The sequence below is a fragment of the Phyllostomus discolor genome, chromosome 10 (assembly GCF_004126475.2).
Source record: "Phyllostomus discolor isolate MPI-MPIP mPhyDis1 chromosome 10, mPhyDis1.pri.v3, whole genome shotgun sequence".
Classification (NCBI taxonomy): Eukaryota; Metazoa; Chordata; class Mammalia; order Chiroptera; family Phyllostomidae; genus Phyllostomus; species Phyllostomus discolor.
In genome coordinates this window covers 90,271,604-90,294,465 of record NC_040912.2, presented here as the reverse complement: position 1 = coordinate 90,294,465, position 22,862 = coordinate 90,271,604, and the positions used below count along the sequence as shown (strand labels likewise).

The 22,862-nt window shown below is 55.5% G+C and overlaps 1 protein-coding gene, 1 long non-coding RNA gene and 3 other non-coding genes across 5 annotated transcripts; 3 read left to right on the top strand and 2 right to left on the bottom strand.

The window, feature by feature from the left end:
• Positions 1–476: 476 nt before the first annotated feature.
• ZNF783 (zinc finger family member 783) lies at positions 477–9,814 on the top strand. The gene is made up of 9 exons (XM_036010288.1): positions 477–699; positions 3,173–3,574; positions 3,668–3,794; positions 3,958–4,086; positions 5,923–5,955; positions 5,994–6,146; positions 7,211–7,321; positions 8,852–9,620; positions 9,672–9,814. The coding sequence occupies exons 1-9, from the start codon at positions 676–678 to the stop codon at positions 9,706–9,708; spliced, it is 1,785 nt and encodes a 594-aa protein (XP_035866181.1). The 5' UTR covers positions 477–675; the 3' UTR covers positions 9,709–9,814.
• A 2,155-nt stretch (positions 9,815–11,969) lies between these two features.
• On the top strand, positions 11,970–14,436 carry LOC118497218. The gene is made up of 2 exons (XR_004899752.1): positions 11,970–12,630; positions 13,772–14,436. It is a non-coding gene; the product is annotated as an uncharacterized LOC118497218 (long non-coding RNA).
• Positions 13,728–13,799, top strand: TRNAC-GCA. Its single transcript has one exon. It is a non-coding gene; the product is annotated as a tRNA-Cys (tRNA).
• Positions 14,437–20,760: 6,324 nt separating the features above from the next.
• TRNAC-GCA lies at positions 20,761–20,832 on the bottom strand. Its single transcript has one exon. It is a non-coding gene; the product is annotated as a tRNA-Cys (tRNA).
• Positions 20,833–21,944: 1,112 nt separating this feature from the next.
• TRNAC-GCA lies at positions 21,945–22,016 on the bottom strand. The gene has a single exon. It is a non-coding gene; the product is annotated as a tRNA-Cys (tRNA).
• Positions 22,017–22,862: the final 846 nt, after the last annotated feature.

Sequence of the window (22,862 nt, the reverse complement as noted above, 5' to 3'; positions counted from 1 at the left end):
GGGACTGCCCAAGGTCTCCTGGAGTCAGGGCGGGTCACACCTTCAGTCGCTGGAACAAAGTTTTTACGTCCGTTGATTACTAAGCTTATTAGCTATTACTTAAAATTTTCCAACTCTTAAGTCCCCTATCACCTTTGGGTGCAGCAGAGGCCTTAGGACGGAGACCCCACGCCCTTGAGGTTGGGGGCGAAGACTGCGCTCTTCCCCCGCCGCCGTGGGGCGAGGGGGGCTCCCAAAGTGTGGGAAAGTCTGCGCGGTCCCTCCATCAGCGCGGGGCCCCATTCCCGGGCGCGGGGCCCGCCGTCCCGCCATCCTGCGGAGGATACGCGCCCGCCCGACGGCGCCGACTCCCGCGGCCCAGGCGGGGCGGGCGGCCAACACCCACGCCGCGCCCCGGGTGGCCCCCGCGGCCGCGGGGACGCAGGGACGCAGGGCCGCGGGCCGCGCGCGTGCGGTCCTTCGGGCTGCAGGGGGCGCTGTGCGCGGCCTGGGGCCGGGCCGCGAGCGCAGCTCTTGTTTAAAGGGCCGGCGCGGCACGTGGCTCGGACGCAGCTCGCGGCCGCGGGGCAGGGGCTCCGAGGCTGGGCGGCTCCGCTCCGCTCCGCCTCCGCCCGCGCGCCCGCCAGGCCTGACAACCGCCCGAGCGGAGCGGCCGAGAGAGGGACTCCAGCAGCCATGGCCGAGGCGGCGCCCGACCGGGTAAGCGCCCCGCCGGGCCACCCTCGTCCGCGTCCGCGTCCGCGTCCGCGCCGCTTTCCGGCCGAGCGACCGGGCGGCCCAAACGCCAGGCCCGGCGGGCGGCCCAGGCGTCGGGGACCAGCCCGCGTTCCAGTAACACTTTAGGTGACAGGCCGCGCGTTTGAACGCGGGGGCCGGCTCCCCGCCCATTGTCTCACTGGAGGCCTTGCGCCCCGAGGCGGGCGGGGAGGGCGGGGAGGGGGTCGAGGCCAGGCCGAGGCTTTGGAATTGCACCCCCTTTACGGTACCCAGTGTTCTGCTTGTCACCTAGGACAGTGCTATTGAGTGAAGGCTGTTTACAAGAGGGATGGGAGGTGTGTCTTGAGGGGGGGGGGGGACAGTTTGAGATTACTTTAGCACATTTTAGAACATTGGCTGATAATGTTCTGTATGCACAAATCAGAGAAAGTGACCCTTCTGCCGTTTGGCTCCAGAAATGGTTATCTGCTGTTCTCATCGCGTGCCAATGGTGTAGAGTTGTCAGAACCTTGGTTTTTCCAGATGCCCCAGCCCTTTCCCTTAGGTCTGAGGGGCGGGGCGGGGGGGGGGCGGACGGACACATGGGGTGGCAGTTCTCCAGGCTTATGGCCCTGCCCGCTGGGGCGAGCCTGTCTCTAGCTGTACAGGTGACGTCTTCAGCTCCCACCTGGCCCAGGACCCCAGCGGTCTTTCTGACTGTCCCTCTCCAATCTGCTTCTTTCCCTCCGTCCACTTGCATCCCCCAACATTCCGAGGAAAGCTCCCCAATGGGACTGATTTTCCCTCAACTCTTGTTAGCCTGTGGGCACCACCCTCGTTTGTTATGACTGTTTCTATACAGAAGTTTTCTCCTGGAGAAGGAGGGAAGAACCCTGCCCCTTTCCTGCATCCCCGCTGTGCCTTCAGGCCGACAGGTGTCCAGTTAGTTGTTCATGAGTGTGTCGTTGAATTGTTTCGTCATCGTTCATTTGGCGGGCATTGATTGGGCATCTGCTGTGAGCAAGGCCCTCCTGGACACTGGGGACACTGCGGTGACCAGCACCTGCACCCTACAGGTGGCGCTTATGTCCTCATGGGGGAACCGAAGCCCAGGCAGGCACGCAGAGTTGTCACGGGTTATCCGGGCTGCGGAGGTAGGGACTGACAGGGCCCTGACTGACATTCGAAGGCCCTTGTGAGGCAGTGTCTGTGCTGGGGGTTTGCGGGAGAGGGAGCCCGTGCAGCGGTGGCGGGGAGCTGGGCGGGTCTGAGGAGCCTGAGGAGGCCAGGGTGGCTGGAGAGCGGTCAGTGTCTGGGAGGAGACTGCCTCAGGGAGATAGGCCGCAGCCCGAGAAAAGGTTCAGGTTTTATTCTGGGCGTGCTGGGGAGCTGAGAAGAGCATGATGTGGGCGGGGAGGAAGTGGGGAAGTAGCTGGGCAGGATCACAGCCGCCCAGGCGACCATTGAAGGGGCTTGGACGAGGCCATGGTGGTAGAAGAGGAGAAAAGGGGACGGAGGGCCAAGAAGTCGGTTTGTCACTCCAGCGAGGCTTTCAGCGAGATGAGCTGGGACGGACACCCTTGCACGTGTCCTGGGACGTTTGTCATCAGGCACCGCGGCGAGCTGAGAGGCGCTTCCGAAGCCCTTGTCCAAGGCGCCACATGAGCGAGGCGCTGCCGTCTGCCCTGCTCCTGCCGCGTCCCCGAGCCAGAACCGTCCCAGCCTCCACATGCTCATCACCAGCGCCTCAGCTGGGTCAGTACAGGCTCATGTTCACTGAGAAACACGGGCTGGACCAAGGTGTCCAACCGGCGGCCCTCAAGCCTCATGCAGCCCAGGGTGGCTGTGCATGAAGCCCAACGCAAAATCGTAAACTCACTTAAAACACGATGAGGTTTGTTTTGTGATCGCGTGTCGCAGTGTAGTTAATGTGTGGCCGAAGACAACGTGCTTCTTCCAGTGTGGCCCGGGGACCCCAAGAGGTTGGACGCGCCAGTAGACACTGTGCTGAGTGCTTTTTACTGAACGGTGTTACTAATTCATTCTCATGGCTGTGTCCGGTAGACACTGTTGCTAGCTCCACTTTCTAGATGCGGAGGGGACGCTGAAAGATGTCTGAGAAACCTTGCCCACAGTTGGCCAGCAGGCGAGGGGCGGAATTGCGGGTGGGACCCAGGCTGGCTGAAGGCGGAGTTCATGTTCCCTGAGCCTCATGCAAAGCCTGTCCTTTCCCTTTCGGAGGAGACTCAGGCTCAGGTGGGGAGTCACCTGTCTGGGAGCGCACATACTTCTCTCTCTGGCCGTGGTTTTCCTTCTGTTTCCCACCAGCCAGTGTCTCCTGTCCCTGAGGCTGGACTTCTAACCGATGTCCCCATCCCCGACACAGCTGCCTGACTGGCCCTCGGGTTTCTTTGTGAGGTAGACGTTCCGACTGTGTGATTCCGATAACGTTTGTCCTTTCTCTTCTTGCGGACAGGCCCCAGAGAGGGACAAGCACGCAGGGGACGGAAGGCCTTCCACGCCTCCTCCCTCGCCCTGGCCGGCCGCAGAGAAGAACTCGTACCTCTACTCCACGGAGATCACGCTGTGGACCGTGGTGGCCGCCGTCCAGGCCGTGGAGAAGAAAGTGGACTCCTGTCTGGCCCGCCTGCTGGCTCTGGAGGGGCGGGCGGGGACGGCCGAGAGGAAGCTGGCCGACTTCGAGAAGACGTCCTCAGAGCTGGGGAGCCAGCTGGAGGGCAAGTGGGCCGTGCTGGGCACGCTGCTGCAGGACTACGGGCTGCTGCAGAGGCGCCTGGAGAACATGGAGAACCTGCTGAGGAACAGGAACTTCTGGGTGCTGCGGCTGCCCCCGGGCAGCAAGGGGGAGGTCCCCAAGGTAACCCGGGGCACCTGGGGTGGGACGGCCCGAGGGGCCGTGCCTGTCAGTGTGGTCAGTGTGGGTGATTGTGCGTGATGCCTGTGGTTCCAGGTGCCCGTGACCTTTGACGATGTGGCCGTGTACTTTTCCGAGCTGGAGTGGAGCAGGCTGGACGAGTGGCAGAAGGAGCTGTACAAGCACGTGATGAGGGGCAACTACGAGATGCTGGTCTCCCTGGGTGAGGCCCCGCAGTGGCGTCCGGGCCTCTGTGCACACGTTGGCCTCCTGCTGTCTGTGTCTTTGCTTCGGCTTCTGCTCCTCTAGGGTCTCTGCGTCTCAGTGGTGGTCCGGGCGGCAGGGGCCCATCCTGACCCAGCTCCCTCTCTCCATTCTGTACACAGATTACGCCATCTCCAAACCGGACATCCTCGCCAGGATGGAGAGGGGAGAGGAGCCTTGTCCTGAAGGCCTGTGGGGTCAGGACGAGGGGCAAGAGAGAGAGGCAGCTCGCCCGGAGAGGCCCGGCACTGGTGAGTGGGAGCGAGATGGGCGGGGCAAACGGAGCCGTGTGCCTGTCCTCCCGGGCTTCCCAGGCGAGCTGTGAGGCCAGGAAGGGAGCACAGGCCGGTGACCTGAGGTGGGGCACACCCTAGCCCGGGCCGGCCGGTCAGGGGTGGGCACCGGGTTTCAGGGCCCTAAGGTTTCCGCCTCTGTGTAAGCAGGTGCACAGCCTGGTGGTGGTGAGGACTGCATGCGAGGGCAGGCTTTGTAAAGCCGAGCGTTTTATAGCAGGTGGGGACTCATTACTAACAGTGCAGCTAGTAGCAGCAGCAGCAGCCCCGTTAGCGCCACCTCCTGGTTCCCATCCGCCTCTGCTCCCGCGTGCATAATGTGCGGCCCTGGGGCCTGGAACGTGCAGGCTTCCCTGTGGGGAAATGGCCCAGGGGAGCCTGGGGCTGGCCTCATTCCCACAGCAGGTCTGTGTGGAACTGTGGTTCCAAACTTGATCTCATATCAGAATCTCATGGGGGGCTTTTTTTTTAAATAGAAAATTTTGGTCATTGTTACTGTATAAAAATGCAGCTGATCTTTCTGTGTTTACTTTTCTTATCCTGCTAATTTGCTGGATTCATTTATTAGTCCTGTCTTTGGTAGATTTTCATTCTTTTCTATATATATGATCATATCACCTGTGAACAAATAATTTTCTCCCCTTCCAATGTGGATGCCTTTTATTTCTTTTTCTTGTCTAATTGCTCTGGCCAGAACTTCCACCACGTTGTTGAATAGAGGTGGGGAAAGTGGACATTCTTGCCTTGTTCCTAGTCTTCAAGGAAAAGCCTTCAGTTTTCCACCATTAAATGTGGTGTTCACTGTGGGTTTTTAATACATGGCTAAATTTTATTGTGCTGAGGTCATTTTCTTCTGTGCCTGCTTTGTTGAGTGTTTCTATCAGGTAAAGGTGTCTAATTTTGTCAGATACCTTTTCTGCATCAATTGAGATAATCTTGTGTTTTTTTTTTCCCCTTCATTCTGTTAATAAAGTGTAATCCATTGATCTAAGTTCATACATTGAGTCATCCTTGCATTCCAGGAACAAACTCCATTTGGTCAAGGTGTTTAATCCTCTTAATAGGCTGCTGATTTTGGTTTGACAGTATCTTGTTGCAGGCTTTTATTTCAGTGTTCACAAGGAATATCGGTCTGTAGTGTTCTTGGAGTGTCTCTGAGGCTTTGGTAATAGTGTGGTTTTAATGGTACCTCTTATTGTGAGTGTGGTTGCATATATATATATATATATATATATATATATATATTTTAAGATTTTATTTATTTATTTTTAGAGAGGGAAGGGAGGGAGAAAGAGAGAGTGAAAGAGAAACATCAATGTTCAGTTGCTGGGGGCTGTGACCTGCAACTCAGGCATGTGCCCTGGCTGGGAATCGAACCTGCGATGCTTTGGTTCACAGCCAAACTCAATCCACTGAGCTACACCAGCCGGGGCTTGCATATCTTTTTATTTGTTTATGGGCCCTTTTAATTTCTTACTCTGTGAAATATTTGTTCGTCTGTTTTGCCCTAGGAAGCTTTTTGAAAATACGAACTTCCTAGGCCTGCCCAGATTTACTGATGAGAGTCTCGGGGGTGCTCCCCAGGGGACCCTCATACGCCACCCTAGTGGGGGACTTGGAATTGGGGGCCAGGGCCACAATGTTCTGAGCCAGGAGTCCGGGAAAAGCCAGACCCTCGGCCCTATCGTGTAACCTGTTCGGTGGCTAGTGGAGAAGTCGAGTCCAGGATGTAGTCACAAGATGGTCGGTGACATTCATTCATTACCACACCCCGTGCTCGACCTGTCGTCCCAGGTCCCAGGGACAGCAGGGAGCCATCTCCCAGAGGCTGCCGGCTCCCCGGGGAGCCGTCCCTGTCTCCTCAGTGCCGCTGACTCGTGTGTCCCTGCTCTCCCTCCGTATCCAGAGCGTGTCCCCAGCCCAGCCACGGTCTGACCCGGAGGGGCCCAGGGAAAGGCCGGCCCCCGAAGACCAGAGAGGCTCAGGAGCGAGAGGGCCCCCGCCGGGACCAAGCACGGGTGAGTGAGGCCTGCCTGCCTGCCGGGCGGCAGTGTGGCCGGCATCCCAGCAGCAGGACCAGGGGGCTAGCAGTTCTGGGGAGGGGGGGTGGGAGGGACGGCTGGGGCCAGCCAGGGATGAGCGGAACAGGCGTCCGGGAAGAGGGCGCTCTGCTGAGACGGCCAGAGAGGAGCACAGGGCATTGCAGCATGGGGGACGGTCCCGGCAGAGGTGCGTGCTCCTCGGGCGTGCTGGCAGCCGCCACACTGGTCTGTGTGGAGTGAGGGGAGGGGCGCACGAGGGCGGACCCGGGCTCCTGACAGTGGGTGCATTTATGGGGAGGCGTGTGCCCCCGCCCAGCACAGGGCCAGCCTGTGTGTGCCTCAGTGGGGCCGTCTCTCTGAAGGAAGGCCTGGGTGAGGCTCTGTGGTGTCTGTCGCCCTTCCCGGTGTCCTCTGTCTGCTCCCGTGAAAGGGGACGCCTGTCCCTCCCGCACAGAAATGGGGTGCAATTCAGAGGGCACTAGCCTGGCGTCCGGAGGATCACTCAGAGGCGTGTTTTCTGTCTTCAGTCTGCACTTTGCACCCTTGGGTTCCGGCGCCCCCTCCTTCCTGCTGGCCTGAGTTTTCAGACTCAGGGTCCTTCTCCCCAGTCACTTCTCTGCCCCTCCCCCACTGGCTGTGGCCTCCCTGAGCTTGGAGGTGACACCCCTCCCTTCCCTGTGTCCCTCTTTCCCAGCCACTGTGCAAGGCCAGGTAGGACCCTCCCATTATCCCTGTCCTGTCACGGACCAGGCACTGGGCCCCAGGGGCCTCCCCAAACCCTCTGTCCTTTTGGCATCTGAGGCCCATCGGGGTGACACTCAGATGCTAAGGGACCAGCTGATGGCACTGGGGGGCGTGGCCTTCACAGCTCTTCCCTCTCCTCTGGGAGGGGGGAGGCTGCAGTGCTCTGACCAGAGCATGGGCGCCCCCCCTTCCTGGCGGGAGCCGGAGCAGATCCAGGCCCGCCGGGAACTGGCTGTGTCACCCCGCAGGAGCCCGGGGTCGGGGAGGGCCCTCACGGGAGTCTGTCTCCCCCACAGCGCCCCCGGCCAGCACCGGCACTTTGTCCTCAGTGAAGCAGGAGGAGGCGTCTTCAGGTGGGGAGTCCCCGGCCTCCACCCCCAAGGACCTCCCGCCCGACATGGGACCAGGCGAGTGAAGCGAGGACTCCTGTAGCCACAGCAGGGCCTCAGAGGGGCTCAGGGGCCTTTTAGGGGTGGGTGGGGGGACCTGCTGGGGGCTTCCTCCCGAGGGGTTGCTTCCTCGCCACCCAGGTAACGTTTCCCTGGGGCTCCGGGGACCCAGGTTCTCTGTGGCCCTGGCTTCCCTCCCCGTGGTCCGGCCTGGCTGGAAGGCTGCGGCTTGGACACTGGCTGCATGCTGGCCGGTCTGTGGTCAGGTGACAGGAGGGCCTCACAGCCACCACTAGTCCCTAAGTTCAGGAATACCTTCGTAGCCCATTAAACGCGACACCATCTTACCCCAAAGTTTAGATGATTCTTACAGACACTCACTGCTTCTGTGGCTGCAGGACTACATTAATACCAGTGGGTCACCTCTAACAGAAGTCAGGTTCTGTCCTGAGATCGTGGTGAGGGTTACGGGTCAGCTGCAGGGAGCAGAGGGCCCGAGGCCTTGCCACTGGGTGCTGTCCCGGACGCCCACCAGGGAAGGTCCCCCTGTGCCCTGGCCCCCTGGCCTGCGGGTTAAGTTCAAGCTTCCGCAAGGACAGAAATTACTGTGGTCCCAGACCTTGGAAGTTGCTGGTAAAGGGCTGAAGATTTTCATTCTAATGTGCGGAGGGCAGGGTTCCCATCACCCTTGGAGCAGACCTTGCGGTCCAGCAGCTGAGGCCGGCAGGTGCTGGGGGAGGCCCGGGAAGAGGGGGGCGGTGGGGAGCTGACTGCCCAGCAGCCCAGGAGGGAACAGCGGCCGGAGGAGGCCCTGGGAGGACGCATGGTGTTCCGGCTGGCTGGGCTCAGCCTCTGAGACCGCCTTCCAGTGTCAGGGACCCCTCGCTCCTGCCACCTCGGCCCCACCCTTTCACCTCTGGGCCTTGGGAGCTCCCTGGCCCCAGCCCTGTCTCAGACTCAAGTGTGACCCACTGAGGCCCAGCTGGGAAGCCCAGATCCTCACGCCTCCGTGTGTCACTGTGATGGCAGTGCCGGCGGTGGCAGATGCTCAGTGTGGCCTTGTTATGGGGGTGAGGAGCTCTGCGTGTGGCTGTCACCCAGCCCCTGGAGGCCTGAGGCCTCACCCAGTCTGGGGGCAGCCAGGGCTCCTTGTGCTCCTTGTGGTTCAGGACGGGGGGTGGTGCAGAACTCTCAGAGCTCCTGGGGGTCCTGCGTGGGCAGCGTATCCCGTGTCTCGGGGTCCAGGGCCTCTGCCTGTCCTTGTGTCCCCTTCGTTCCCCCTATGTGTCTCCCACGGGTCTGACCCCTGACCTCCTGGCTCCCTGGTGGTTGGAAGCTTTGTCTCCTCCAGTCTGTGTCCTGCAGGCTTAGGCCTCCGGAGCCCGCTGGGTGACCTCGGGAGGCAGAGCCGCGGGCGGGCGGAGTGGGAAGGTCCCCACTCATGGCCTGTGTGGGCCTGGCAGGTGGAAGGGTGCAGTGCAGGCCCCTCAGGGCAGGGCAGTGCAGGACGGGCGGCTGCGGCCAATCAGCGGAGGGTCCCTTCCGCAGGCGGTGTTGCCGGTGTGGTCATCAAGACAGAAGCGCGGTCTGAGGACGAGATGGTGGCGGAGCAGCTCTTCCTGGTGAGGTCCCCCGGCCAGGCCCAGAGCACAGTCCCCGAGGGGCCCAGCAGCCGGACCGGGGATCCCCACCAGCGTCATGCCCGGGCGGCGCCCAGGGTGCGGGCCGGGGACCCGCGGCCTCGGCCAGCAGGGGCGGCGGGGGAGACGCCGCGCGTCCTCCCTCGCCGCCGGCGGGAGCGGGCCTTCCCTTGCCCGGACTGCGGGCAGAGCTTCCGCTTGAAGATCAACCTGACCATCCACCAGCGGACCCACGTGGACGGGGAGGCGGGGGAGGTCCGGGGCGGCGCGCCCGCCGAATGGGGCGAGGCGCCCTCCACGCTGGAGCCGGGGGAGGTGGTGGTGCCCGGGCCCGTCATCCGCTGGCTCCCGGAGGAGCCCGAGAGCCACCGTGCCCTGGCGGGCCGGCCCTTCGCGGGGCGCAGGCCGGCGGCCTCCAAGGTCTACCACTGCAGCGAGTGCCTGCGCTTCTTCCAGCGGCGGAAGAGCCTGCTGCTGCACCAGCGCCTGCACACGGGCAACAGCCAGGGCTGGCCCGCCTGCCCCTACTGCGGCAAGGCCTTCCGCAGGCCCTCGGACCTCTTCCGGCACCAGCGCATCCACACGGGCGAGCGGCCCTACCAGTGCCCGCAGTGCGGCCGCGCCTTCAACCGGAACCACCACCTGGCCATCCACATGCAGACCCACGCGCGCGGCCCGGCCGGCCCGCACCTGCCCGCCGCCTCCGCCCGCCTGGGCGGCGCGCCCCGGCCCCGGCCCCGGCCCAGCCGCTCGGAGGAGGGCTGACCAGGCGGGAGCCCCGGCGGCAGCGGCAGGACCTGCTCTCCACCTGCGGGACCCTTCCCTTCATGCTTGCTCTGGTTCCTCATTCTGGGATGCCTTTGGAGAGGTTCTTTTTTCTTTTTTTCTTTTTTAAAATTTTTTAAAAAATTGTATTTATTTATTTTTAGAGAGGGAAGGGAGGGAGAAAGAGAGAGAAACATAAATGTGTGGTTGCTGGGGGCCGTGGCCTGCAACCCAGGCATGTGCCCTGACTGGGAATCGAACCTGCTATGCTTTGGTTCGCAGCCCGCGCTCAATCCACTGAGCTACGCCAGCCAGGGCTTTTTTCTTTTCATTCAAATGGGAAGCAGCAGCCTTTTTGGTGACAGCGTGTGAGTGTGACAGTTGTCTCCATTTCCTGTTTCCTTCTCCATATTCCTGACTTACCAAGGATCCCTCAAGGCGTAGGGGGTGCCAGGTTTGGGTGCGGGCCTTTGCCGGGTTCCACGGACGGAAAGCGGACCCCAGACCAGGGGTCTCCCGACAGGAAGGCCGGAAAGGTCGAGGCCCGCAGCCGCAGATTTTATGCTCGGAGGTGTGGAGCCTGCCCGCGGTGGCACGAGAGACGGCGGAGTGGACAGAGCCTGCAGCACGGGCATTGGAGACTGGACTTTTCTACTTCGTATTCTGAAACTGTTTTTCTCCTTATGGAGCTTTTCTGGTACTTTTATAAATGTGCGTGGTTGCATAGGGGACCAAGACTCCTGCGCGGCAGGATTATTTCGCCACCTGCTTGTGGGGGGGGGGGGGGGCGGGGGGGCGGTGGTGCGGCTGCGCAGACCAGCTGGGCGTTGACGGGCCTGCCCCCGCTGCCGCTGGGAAACCAGGTGTGTGCGCCTCCGCGCAGAGTGAGTCCCGGCTCCCGGGCCTTCCTGCAGTGGGTAGGGACTGACTTTGGTTATCCGTAGAGAAGGGGAACCTGAAGCCCAGAGTAGGTGGCATGTCCCCACGGTCTCAGCGTTCGAGGGTGTGCATGCCCCATGCCCGTGTGTCGCCGCGAGGGCGTGCCTCCGGGAGCTCCTCCTGAGACTTCGAAGGACCCTGTCCCCCTGAAGCTGGTCACCCGGCTGGGTGGTTTGTCGGGTTAGAGGAGGGGGCTGTCTCCCAGGACTGGGCCCCCGCAGAGTTAGGCCCGGGACCTGGGGAAGTCTCCAAACCACCTCCAGCCTCCTGTTCCTGGTTCGTGGATAAGGGTGGTGGCCCCAGGGCTTCCCCCCTCCCCTCGGGGTTGTCAGGGTCACCACAGAGTAAGCGGCAACCGGACAAACAGGAGAGGAGGCCTGGTTCCATTCTTTCAAGGTCAAGGCCGCTTTCTCTCTCCCATGTCCGTCTGCAGCCCATTCCCTCCAAAGGACCTTTGTTTCATGGAGCGAGTGAAGGCCCCGTGGGTGCAGAGGGAGGGAACTTTTCCATCGGGCTTTATAATATTTCTTTTTTTTTAAATAATCTTTTTTTAAGATTTTATTTATTTTTAGAGAGGGAAGGGGGGGAGAGAGAGAGGTCAATGTGCAGTTGCTGGGGGTTATGGCCTGCAACCCAGGCACGTACCCTGACTGGGAATCGAACCTGCGACACTTTGGTTCTGGGTCAATGCAAGCGCTCTCCAACGCCAAACAGAAGAAATCTCAAGGCACTAGCGCCCCCTTTCCTTCTTCCATAGCATGACACATGCCGCACCCCTGGTGAGGCCTTGTGAGTTCTGGCATCCAATACGTGTTCAAAGGAACTTCTTTTCTCAGAAATGAGTCAGGGGACCCTGCGCGGTGCAGGGTCAGAGCGGACGTTCAGGACTCGGGAGGCTGGAGTCTGTTAGGGTCTTAGACTCACTGCCAGCTCTGGGTCTTGGCTTCCTCGTTTGTAAAACAAAGAAAGGTGGGGTCCCCGTGTTCAAGTCCCTTAAGAACTGAGCAAGCACTCAACACCTTTTCTGGCTCTTCCATTACAGCGGTGAGGGGAGGCGTGGGGGAGCTGTCTCCGGCTGTGCCCCAGCCCAGCGCCAGCCTTTCCGATGAGAGGACAGCCCCCCTCCTGCGCCTCCTCGCTCACACGCAGCTGCTGGCTCTGGGGCCCACAAGCCAGCGGCCACGGCTTCACCCGCCTCAAATCCGCCTTCCCCTCGAAAGGGAATCTGGGGCTGGTTCGCCTTTTTCTTTCTTCTTCCTTTTGAAATCCTCACCCAAGGACATGTTTTTATTGATTTTACAGAGAGAGGAAGGGGGGGGGGAGAGAAATATCGATGTGAGAGAGAGAAGCATCGATCAGCTGCCTCCCACACGCACCCGGGTCAGGGATCGATCACGCAACCCGGTGTATATCTGGGACGACACTCCAGAAATAACAGCCGAGCCGCCCGGCCCCGGCGAGCTCACCGCTTCCCTGCACAATGTCGATCAGGCTGAGCGGGTGGGGGGGCACTGAGTGGCCGAAGCAGACAGGTGGAAGGGGAGAAAGGGGCCATCTGTCCCAGGGTGTGGTGTCCTGGCCAGCTTCCTGTCCCAGACCTGCTCCTCTGTCCACGCAGAGACTTCTCTGCCCCTCAGTGGCCCAGTGCGGGGGTTGGGGGGGCCCCGGGGCTGTCCCAGGCTGGGCAAGCCAGTGACTGCCCACCATAGGTGGACAGAACCGTGGTAGCAGAGGGAAGTGGAGCCAGAGAGGGAGGGAGGGAAAAGGGAAGGAGAAAGGGTGAGTCTGGCACACAGAGGGTGGCCAGTAGGAGTGGACAGGCGGGGGAGGAGTGAGGGAGTGACGGCTGTGGAGCCAGGGTGTCACGGGGCGGCCCCCTGCTCCCCGGAGCTGGGCTGTGAGTTCCACAAACAGCAGCCGGGGGCACAGTTCAAGAGGTGGACCTGAGCCCCCGGGGCAGAGCATGTGACTGCAGGTCAAGAGGTCCCGGGTTCAAATCCAGACGCCCCCTTGCCAAACTGACTGTCAGTATGAAGTAGTGAGTAAGGAGGCCAGTGGCTGCTCTCGCCACCCACAGCGGGCCCAGACCCGGATGGGCCCTCGCTCCCCGTGCTGACTGTGCTGTGTCCCAGGTGTTCCCTGGGCCTGTCCTGGCCAAACCTGCGTCAGAATCAGACAACAGAAACGTGGTTGTGAGTGTTAACTGAGGTCACGGCTCGTCATGCTGTGTGTCACAGGCCTTCCCCACGGGACCGTGGCTCAGTCCCACCCCTTGCGTTGGCAGGAACCTGGACTTCCAAAGCGTCTCCTGGGTTGGTGGGCACACGCCTTCCGTGTGACACGAGCCTGAAGCCGCACTGAGCTCCACACGCGCCTGACCCACTTAGGTCTCTGTTCTCATTCCTCCCTTGGCCCCAGAGCCTCTCCAGCTTCTCCCAGCAAACCTCCCAGGGTCCACCTCCTCCAGGAAGGCCCTCCTGACTCCGCAGGCAGGGTGGCTCCTTAAGTTCTGCTCCCCCGGCTCTCTCCGTGGGCTTCTGCCCCTCTTGTGGCAATACCGTGGCTCGTGGGCTTGTCTCCTGTGCGACTCAGACCCTTCGAGGAGCCAGGACAGTGTTTCAAGTCTCTGTGTCCTCACCGTGAGTGACAGGGCCTGGTGCCTCACACACTCCGTGCCTGTTGAGTGACTGAATGAGCGAGTGAGTGAGTAGAACAAGAGCACCCTGCCTGGGGCCTTGGGATGGGGACGAGGCTCTCCCTGCACTGAGTGGGCGGGTCGCTGAAGACTGGGAACTGAGCTCGCCAGTCCTCAGGGGTATGTGCTGGCTGAGGCAGAAACACGGGGACAGACTCAAATGGCCTTCCCAGGTGTGAAGGCTGGTGCCATCCCCACAACCTGGGGAAGAGGGGGGCTGGAGGACAACCAGCGAAGGCTGGAGAAGGGGAGACGAGAGAGAAGACTGGAGTGGGAAGACTGGCCAGCTCCGGGACATGCAGCAAAAACACTGACATGTAGACACGTGGCTGTCCTGGGTGCAGTGCCAGGGTGAAAAGGTGTTCATGAAAGAGTACATGCAAGTGGGGGTATAGCTCAGCGGTAGAGCATTTGACTGCAGATCAAGAGGTCCCCGGTTCAAATCCGGGTGCCCCCTATTTCTTTGACCCTCTCCTTTAGTTACTGAAGCTGGTGCTGCAATTTCCACCTCTTCCTCCCACATCTGACCAGTGACCACTCTGATGAAAATTGAAATTGAAGATTTGGACCATCATCCAGACAGCAGCTGCTGCAGTCTCATTGAAGTGAAGAGGCTGATGAAGCTGGCCCAGGCCACACGGGACTCAGGGCTTGTGTGGGGGCCTCACTTCTTTCCCTGAATGTCTCATTTCCTCAGCCTCACTGTAATCTCCAGGCAGAAAACTGTCTCTTTGTTCTCCTCACTCCCACCACTTGCTTCCCAGAGGCAACCGTGAGGACGTGAGAACCACGTCCAAAGTAAAGGCTCTGTCCGGTCTCGGGATTCTCAAGGGAGCTGCGGCTGCCGCGGACTTGACCCCTGACTCCCCCTTCCCTCGCCTTTCTGTCCTGCCATTTTTTCCTTTTCACTCTAGGCCAGTATTTCCTGGATGAAAATGCTTAGATGTCGATTCTACTTTATATAAGATATTTTTTAATTCAAATGTAGTGAAGACCTAAGGAGTATAAAAAGTCCCGGAGAGGGATCTCCACCTTCCTTAATGAACAAGGTAATTTGAAACGACCTTTCCTATGAGGACAGATAAAAACGCTGGGAAAATATCGGAAACATTAAGAGCATCAAAGAGCTGAGTAGTGAAACAGGAACTACGAGGTGGAGGTTTGGGAAGGAGGGGAAGCGGGAAGTTAAAGCTCCGCTCCGGACCCTGCTTTGTCTGTGCGTGGGGTTCTGGTCCTGGGGAAGCATTGGGGCAGCGGAGGGAGCTTCTGGACACCGCTCAGGACCCGGAGGACAGAAGCCGGAATCCGGGGCCACCGGGCGCAGGGACACCGGTAAGACTCCCTCTGGCTTTCAGCTCACACCCTGTAGGGGAAGGGTGAACGGGAAGAAAACGGCTGCTCCGAGAATTTGTGGCTGGTTTTGTGCCGTGGGAATGGCCCCCCAAACTCAAGCCTTGAAGTTTTATCGAAGTATCTTGAGTGCTGGAGTCCCACCGATACCCGAGAAAGAGAAAAAGACAAAAACAAATGCAGGACCATATTATCTCCACCCAGCCTCAAATTAATTCTACAAATAAGTTTTTGAAATTATTTAGTTACTGATTTAAGAGAGAAACACCAGTTTCTTATTACGCTTACTGATGCATTTATTGGTTGACTTCTCTATGTGCCCCGGCCAGGGGTCGAACCCACAGCCTTGCCTATTGGGACGATGCTCTAATCAGCTGACACCCCACCAGGGCTACAAATAAAGTTTTGGATCCAATGTTCAACACATAGTCAAGGCTAACTATCAAATAACCATCGACAAAAATCAATAGGAGCCACAGACCGTGGAACTAACCATGGTAACTTTTTGCATTAGAACTACTGGAAATTCGGTAAAGTCCCATGTTTTGTGACACACAGAGGGGATGGGGCTCAGTCTTTGCCAGTCTTTGCCAGTCTTTGCCTTCTTCACGGCTGCAAGGACATTGCTCAGCTCCTCCCTCTTCTCCTTGGCACGGATGTGGGTCCCTCACCCTTTTCTTGATGTATTTCACAGGGCCCTCCTACTGTTAGTGGTCTTGGGCAGCTCCACGGCGTGTCACGTACAGGGGGCGAAGCCACACGCCTCTCGGACCACATCCCGCACGAACTTGGTGTACTTGGTGAGGTGCCTGCAGAGGTGGCTGTGCTTTGGCTGGCTCACGTTCTTGGTCACCTGGTGGCTGTTGTCGAGGCCACGGCCGCGGGGAGGCACGGAGCCATGGCTGCTGCGAAGAGCTTGCCGCGTTCAGGGAGCCCACAGCCAGACTTGAGAATTTCAGCAGGGAAAGAGAAAGCTTTAAAAGTAGCTAAGAGGGTTTGAAAACAGAGCCACTTGGAACATTTTCATCTAACATGCAATAACAAAAATTAAAAACTTAATGACTACATCTGTGTTCTACTCAATTTATAGATTCAGCCAAAGAGAAAATCAGGAAATTGGAACACTGGAAGGAGATGTTCGTTTTTCAATTATAAAACACGGAGAGGTTGAAGTGTGGCAAACAGAACAGAGAGCGACAATTACAGAGGGTACAGGGGAAGGCCTACCGTCCACTTAGATGGAGTCCAGGGAGAAGCAAGGAGAGAGGAGGAAGTGGACGCAGTGTCTGAGGAGACACAGCCTGAGACCAGTCCTTCCACTCCAGGACCCTGGTGGACCTCACACCCAGGAGACAAAGTGAAATCCGCACCTCGAGTTACTGCAGGAAGACAGCTGCATGGAAAGAAGATGCAGCACTGTCACTGGAGCCCCGGTGAGAGTGACAACAGTTCTCCCGAGCGACAGGGAAAGCCGGAAGACAGTGGAACTCTGTGTCCTGAGATACTGCGACTGCAGACGTAAAATTCTATACCCAGGCAAAATAAATACCCTTTGTGAGGAAATGTAAAATAAAGACACGTTCAGGCAAACCCAAACTAAAAACTGCACCAACGTCAGACAAGCACTGAGGCAATTCTAAAGGGGATATTCTAAGCAGCAGGGAAAGTACCTGGGTGGCAGGACAGAGATGGAGGAAGGAAGAAAAGCTCAAAGAAATAGTAAACATCGAGCCCTGGCTGGTGTAGCTCAGTGGATTGAGCGCGGGCTGCAAACCAAAGTGTTGCAGGTTCAATTCCCAGTCAGGGTACATGCCTGGGTTGCAGGCCATGACCCCCAGCAACGGCAAATTGATGTTTCTCTCTCTCTCTCTATCTCCCTCCCTTCCCTCTCTAATTTAAAAAAAAAAAAAGAAAGAAAGAAAAGAAACAGTAAACATCTGAATAAATATGAGGTAGTCTAAGAGGCTTGTATTACCCTGGAAGAGGGTAAAATTATTGGATAACCAGAGACAGACTTGGAGAAATAATTACCCACATGGAATTTCTAGTGTAACCAGTAAAACACAAGAAATAGCATTTATATTTTTCAGACTGGCAGGGAGAAGTAATGGCACTGTAAACATTTCAGTCAAACATGGAAGGAGGAGAGGAAGACAAATGTGTGATATAAATTGAAAGCACAAAATCAGGTGGTAGGAAAAAAGGTAGTAGATGTCAATACAAATACATCAGCAATCACATTAAAAGTAAATAAATTAAATGCCACAGGGTAAAAGACAAAGATTGTCATACTGGAGTGAAAAAACAACTGTATTCTATTTACATCTAAAACTTAGGGATGCAGGAAGATTTCAAATAAAAGAATGAGAAAATATACAGCTTGCAGATCATTAATAAAAAGAAAACAGACCAATAGGCTTCCAGATACAAACTATTACTAGAGATTAAAAAATCACTTATTAATAATAAGATACTGAATTTACCAGGAAGATATAAGAATTCCTCATTTTTATGCTTCTAGTAATATAGCTTTAAAATATGTAAGGCCAAAGCTTGATAGAATAACAGAGAGAAATAAAGGAACCTAAACTTAAAGTGGGAAATTTTTATATACTGTTCTCATTAGTTAATAGAAAAACATTATGAATAATTAAAATTTTTCTGTTAGTTTCTGCCCCTATCTTTATTGAGGTATAATTAACAAAATTGTAATACAGTATACTTAAAGTGTACAGTGTGATAATGTGAGGTGTGTGTGTATATATACACACACATTGTGAAATGATTACCACAACCAAATTAATTAACACACCCATCACCTCACACAGTTACCTTGTTTTGTTTCTTTGATGAGAATGCTTAAGATCTACACCCATAGCAACTTTCTTTTTTCTTTTCTTTTTTTAAATATTTTATTTATTTACTTTTTGAGAGAGGGGAAGAGAGGGAGAAGGAGAGGGAGAGAAAGATCAATGTGTGAAGGGAACAGATCAGTTGCCTCTTGCACACCCCCTACCAGGGGACCTGGCCTGCCACCCAGGCATGTGCCCTGACTGGGAATCGAACCAGTGACCTTTTGGTTCACAGGCCAGTGCTCAGTCCACTGAGCCACACCAGCCAGGGCCCATAGCAACTTTCAAGCATACAAGATGGTGTTATTAACTGTAGTGACCGTGCTGTGCATTGCTTCCCTGAAACTTGCTCATGTTACAGCTCAAAGCTGGTGCCCTCTGACCAACATCCTCCAGTTTCCCCACCCCCAGCCTCTGGCAACCACCAAACTACTCTCTGTTTCTATAAGTTTGACTTTTAAAAAAATATTTTAGTTACTTATTTTTAGACAGAGGGGAAAAGAGGGAAAAAGAGAGGGAGAGAAACATCAATATATGGTTGCCTCTCAGACATTCCCCACTAGAGACCTGGCCTGCAACCCAGGCATGTCCCCTGACTAGGAATCGAACCAGTGATCCTTTGGTTCCCAGGCCAGCGCTCAATCCACTGAGCTACACCAGCCAGGGCTCGAGTTTGACTTTTTAAAAACTTCTGTACCTAAGTAATACCATACACTATTTGCCTTTCTAGGGGGTGGGGGGATTTCTGCTTTATCTCACTTGGTATAATGCCATCCAGGTTCACTCATTTGTAAACGGATACTAAATAGGCATTTAGAGGAAAACATACAGCTTTGAGTGGCATTCGAGAACAGAAGAAAGGCCCTGGCTGGTGACCCAGTGGGTTAGAGCGTTGTCCTGATACACCAAGGTTTTGGATTGGGTCCCTGGTCAGGGCACATACAAGAATCATGACCAATATCAGGAATCAAAAAGAAAAAACTGTGGATTCTTTAGACTTTGAAATAATGATTACAGATCATTATTAAAAATTACACACACAAAAAATTAAATCTATTTAACACACATGTACAAAGAACTTACCGTGTGGCAGGCACTGTTCCATGTACTTTTGAAATACTATTTTATTTAATCCCCATAACAGCAACACAAATGAAGCTTTATTGTTGTGCCCATTTCCACTTTCAGGCCCATTTCACATATGGCAAAACGGAGGCTGAGAATGTTAAACAACTACACCAAAGTCACTCCGACAGGATCCAGCATTTTACCTTCTGAGCTACATCCCCAGAGTCCACAGACTTGACCACTGCACTCTGCCAAAAATGAGCAAGAACTGAAAAATACCTACGGCTTCCCAAAGTGGACTCAAGAAAAATAGAAAAGCTGAATAGTCCTCTAAAGTTTTAAACAGTTACTCAAATAAACCATTTATTTGAAACTTTTACCAAAAAAAATCAGATAAGATAGTTTGGTGAGTTTTATTATGTAGTTAAAGAAATAATAACTATTTGACATAAAAATCTTTCTCAGAGGAGAAAAGATGTGCACATTCTACAGCCCAAACCCCAACCTCAATACCAAAACCCAGCGAGTACAGGAAAAAAGTGTACAGGCCAATTTCACTAAAAAATTAAATAAAATACTATCTCACTGAATCCACAAACATACAAACACGATAGAACTTCAAGACCGAGTGAGATTTATATCTGGAGTGCAAAGTGTGTTTAATTTTACAAAGAGCAATCAAAGTAATTCGCCACGTTAATAAAGTAAAAGAGGACGATCGTGTGATGATCTCTACAGATGCCACAAAGGGGGTTTGGACAAAACTCCATGATAAAAAAGGTTTTGCAAACCAGAAATAGAAACGTCCTTAGTTTGATAAAGGCCATTGACAAAAGGTCTAGTCCGCAGCATGGACGTCATGGCGACAGGTTGAAATCTTTTCATTGGAAACCAGGATGAGACGAGACAGCTCCTGTCCACGCTTTCATGCAACACAGTACTGGAGGTGCTCATCAGCACAACCAGGTAAGAAAAAGAAATACAAATATACAAGGATTGGATAAAAAGAAAGAAAACATTTGAATTTGTAAAGATGACAGGATCCTCTCTGCAGGAAATTTAAACAATCGACGAAGAAATTGCTAGACTGAGTGCTTAGCAAGACCACCAGCATAGGCCCTACATTCCCTTACCGCCTTGAACTTGGCAAAACCACAACCTGTATTTATTTGTTTATGTTCAAAGGATAAGAACATGTTTATTTAGAAGGTGACAACGGTGGGAGAAGGGAGCCCGCTGGGCTGTGTCCGCTCAGGAAACAGGTCACAGAAACGAAAGAAGGGCGCTCGGAGCTCAGGAGAGAGAAAGGCAGAGGGGACGCACCTGGGCGCAAGAAGAGGGGGATGGGCAAGGCAGAGGTGTGCCCCTGAGAGGGGGGGTGCGCCGACAGCCCAACCTTCAAAAACTTTTGCATGCAAGTTTGAAAATCTAAATATCTTTATCTTTTTCCAAAATGACATAAGCACCTTAATTCTTCTGACCCCATTACTTATATGTTGTTAACCAGTATTTTAGTTCTATCTTTAAAAAAAAAACCTTGTAAATGAGACGTTGATATTGTGTTATATGGTCAGTGATTTTAGATTTACTTACGTATCTTACAGTTTCCTTGTACCACTTTCCCTCTCGTAACTGAGACCTCCCATCTGGGATCATTTTTCCTTTCTCGAAAGTATGTATTTAAAATTCTCTTCAGTGAGAGCCTGTTGGTGGGGATGCTCAGCTTTGTCTGCCCCTGAAGAACAGTTTAGCTGGGGATAGAATTCAGAGCTGGCTCTTGTTTCTTCTCAACACACGCGCTGTGGCGTTGCACCATCTCTGGCTTCCTGGGCCACTGTTGAGAAGCCGGCCAGCAGGCCAACTCTTGTTCCTTCACAGTGGGTCTCGATTTCTCTCTGGCCACAGTGAAGGCCCAGTCCTCAGGCTCGGCCAGGAGATCACATTCACATTGGAGAGCAGGGGACCAGGCGAGGGGACCGTGGGGAGATGAGAGGACTTGGACAAACACATCACCTGAGCAGAGTAGCCCCGTGCTGGGTGGGATGGGTCCCTTTGCTTCTTCACCCTTTGCAGGGAGACTCGGAGACCAGACTCAGCAAGAAGAGAGAAAACTGAAACTCCTATGAGCCCTTTAGAGACTAAAATGCTAGGGGGCACCCAGATTTGAACTGGGGACCTCTTGATCTGCAGTCAAATGCTCTACCCCTGAGCTATACCCCCTGCCATACCAGTGAAGCCTGATGAGCACCATTTGTCCCTGCAGCCACACCCAGAGCTTCTGCCCCGATGTCCCTTCCGCGTGGCTTGGCTGAGTTGCCAGACCTGCTTTACTGCTAACTCCTCCCCCCACGTTGGAAGAAGTGACAGGTTCCCTCCTCCCACAGCTCCACAGCCTCTCCACTGTCAGGCCCCAGAGGGGGGCAGTAACCTGGGGAGCAGCCCCTGACAGCTGGAAGGACTGACAATCACATCTGTGCAGTGGGTTTGTGCTGAGCACCTGAGAATAGACTCCAGGTCCCCGTGGCCAGACCCAGCCTGGAGCCCCTCAAAGATGGGACTCCCAATATGCCAAGGTTGTACCAAGGTTGCATGTTCAAGCCCCGGTCAGGTCATATGCAAGAAACAGCCAATGAATGCATCGTTAGTTCAAGAACAAATTGATCTCCCCCCCCCCCCCCCTCTCTCTCTCTCTCTCTCTCTCTTCCTGTCTCTACCTAAAATAGAGGGATTTGTTAACATGAAGTAGGATGGGTCTTTACTCCAGCGTGGTGGGTGTCATAAGAAGAGAAGAAACTCACAGGCCAAAGACAGAGGCAGAGCTTGGGTGATGCATCTACAAGCTGAGGAAGGCCAGGGGTCACCAACAAACACCGGAAGCTGGAGGGAGGCCAGGAAGGACCCCCTCTAGAGCCTTAGGAGAGAGCACGGCCCGCCTGACACCTCGATTTCAGACGCTGGTGTCCAGGACTGTGAGACACCGCATTTCTGTTGTTCATGTCACCCATGCTGTGACACTTTGTTGCAGAAGCTGTAGGACATTGGTATGCTGGTTCGCGATAATTCACATCACATCCGGTTAGAAGAACTGGCTCAGTTTTTGTCTCTGGACTGGACCGTGGATGATACTGGAGTTGGTCCATTGGGGTCCCAGGAAACAGACCCTCAAAGGAGGCATTGGGGGTGGATTTGGGCTTGTCCTTGGCCTTCAAGGCTGTGCCCAGCACCTGGCTGGGTCCTGAATCAGAAGGGAGGGCCGTAAAGGGGGTCTACAGTACCGTGTCCACAGAACTGACTCTGTCAGTTCAGCTCAAGGAGGAAAAAGAAACCCTCTGAGGGGGCACCCGGATTTGAACCGGGGACCTCTTGATCTGCAGTCAAATGCTCTACCCCTGAGCTATACCCCCTCTGATTAACAATGATGTGTAATTAATACACTTTACACCTCCACTTACACACAGGCTGTGGACTCTGACTCAGCAGAGGGTTGCTAGTCCTGCTCAACTGTACTTGCGACTCTTAGGCCATAATTATTCCTCTCCCAGAAAGGCGCCATCTCTTCTGAGCACCAGCGTGAAGGGTCACTGAGGGTCCATCCGGGGCAGCGAAGTGTGTACCTCACCTGGTGTACCAGGTGGAAGATGGAGCCCGGAGGCGAGCTGGTCATTCCTGAGCAAGGACTGGACTGCTCTTCGCCTGCTGATCGGTGGGGGCTACTTTTGAGCTGTCCACAGTGTGGGGCCAAGACGAGCTCCTCCGCCTCCCTTCCGAGTCCTGCAAGTTTGGGGGCATCTCTGGCAGGCATGGACTCAGATCTCTAAGGCACTTGAACTTCAGCCTCTGATTTCATCTTTCTGTCCCGTGTGCCCTGCCCTCCCGGCTCACGGCTGCTTCCCGTCTGTTCTTAGCCGTCCCCTCCAGTCCATGATGACACACACTTCCTAGACGGTTTCTTGGGATGTCTCTGCCATGACCGAGTCCCTGTCTTCCTGGTGCTTTCCCCAACAGGTTCGGGGGCTCGGGAGGTTCTGGGGCAGGTGCTTCAGCATTGATGGCACAAGGACTCCGTCTTAGACACAAACTAAACGAAAACCTAGCAACTTGGGATGACACATCTTCACCCTGTCTTGCAGGTTCAGAGGTTCCGAGAATCTGGGGGTGGCTTTGCTGGGGGGCTCTGGCTCAGGGTCTCTCAGGAGCTTGCAGGTGCACTGTCAGCCGGCGCTGCTCACCTGAGGGTGTGCCTGGGGCTG

Coding starts and splice junctions, on each gene's coding strand:
- ZNF783 (XM_036010288.1), top strand. CDS start 676: ATGGCCGAGGCGGCGCCCGACCGG. Junction 700..3,172: donor CCGAGGCGGCGCCCGACCGG/GTAAGCGCCCCG, acceptor TCTTGCGGACAG/GCCCCAGAGAGGGACAAGCA. Junction 6,147..7,210: donor CCCGCCGGGACCAAGCACGG/GTGAGTGAGGCC, acceptor TCTCCCCCACAG/CGCCCCCGGCCAGCACCGGC.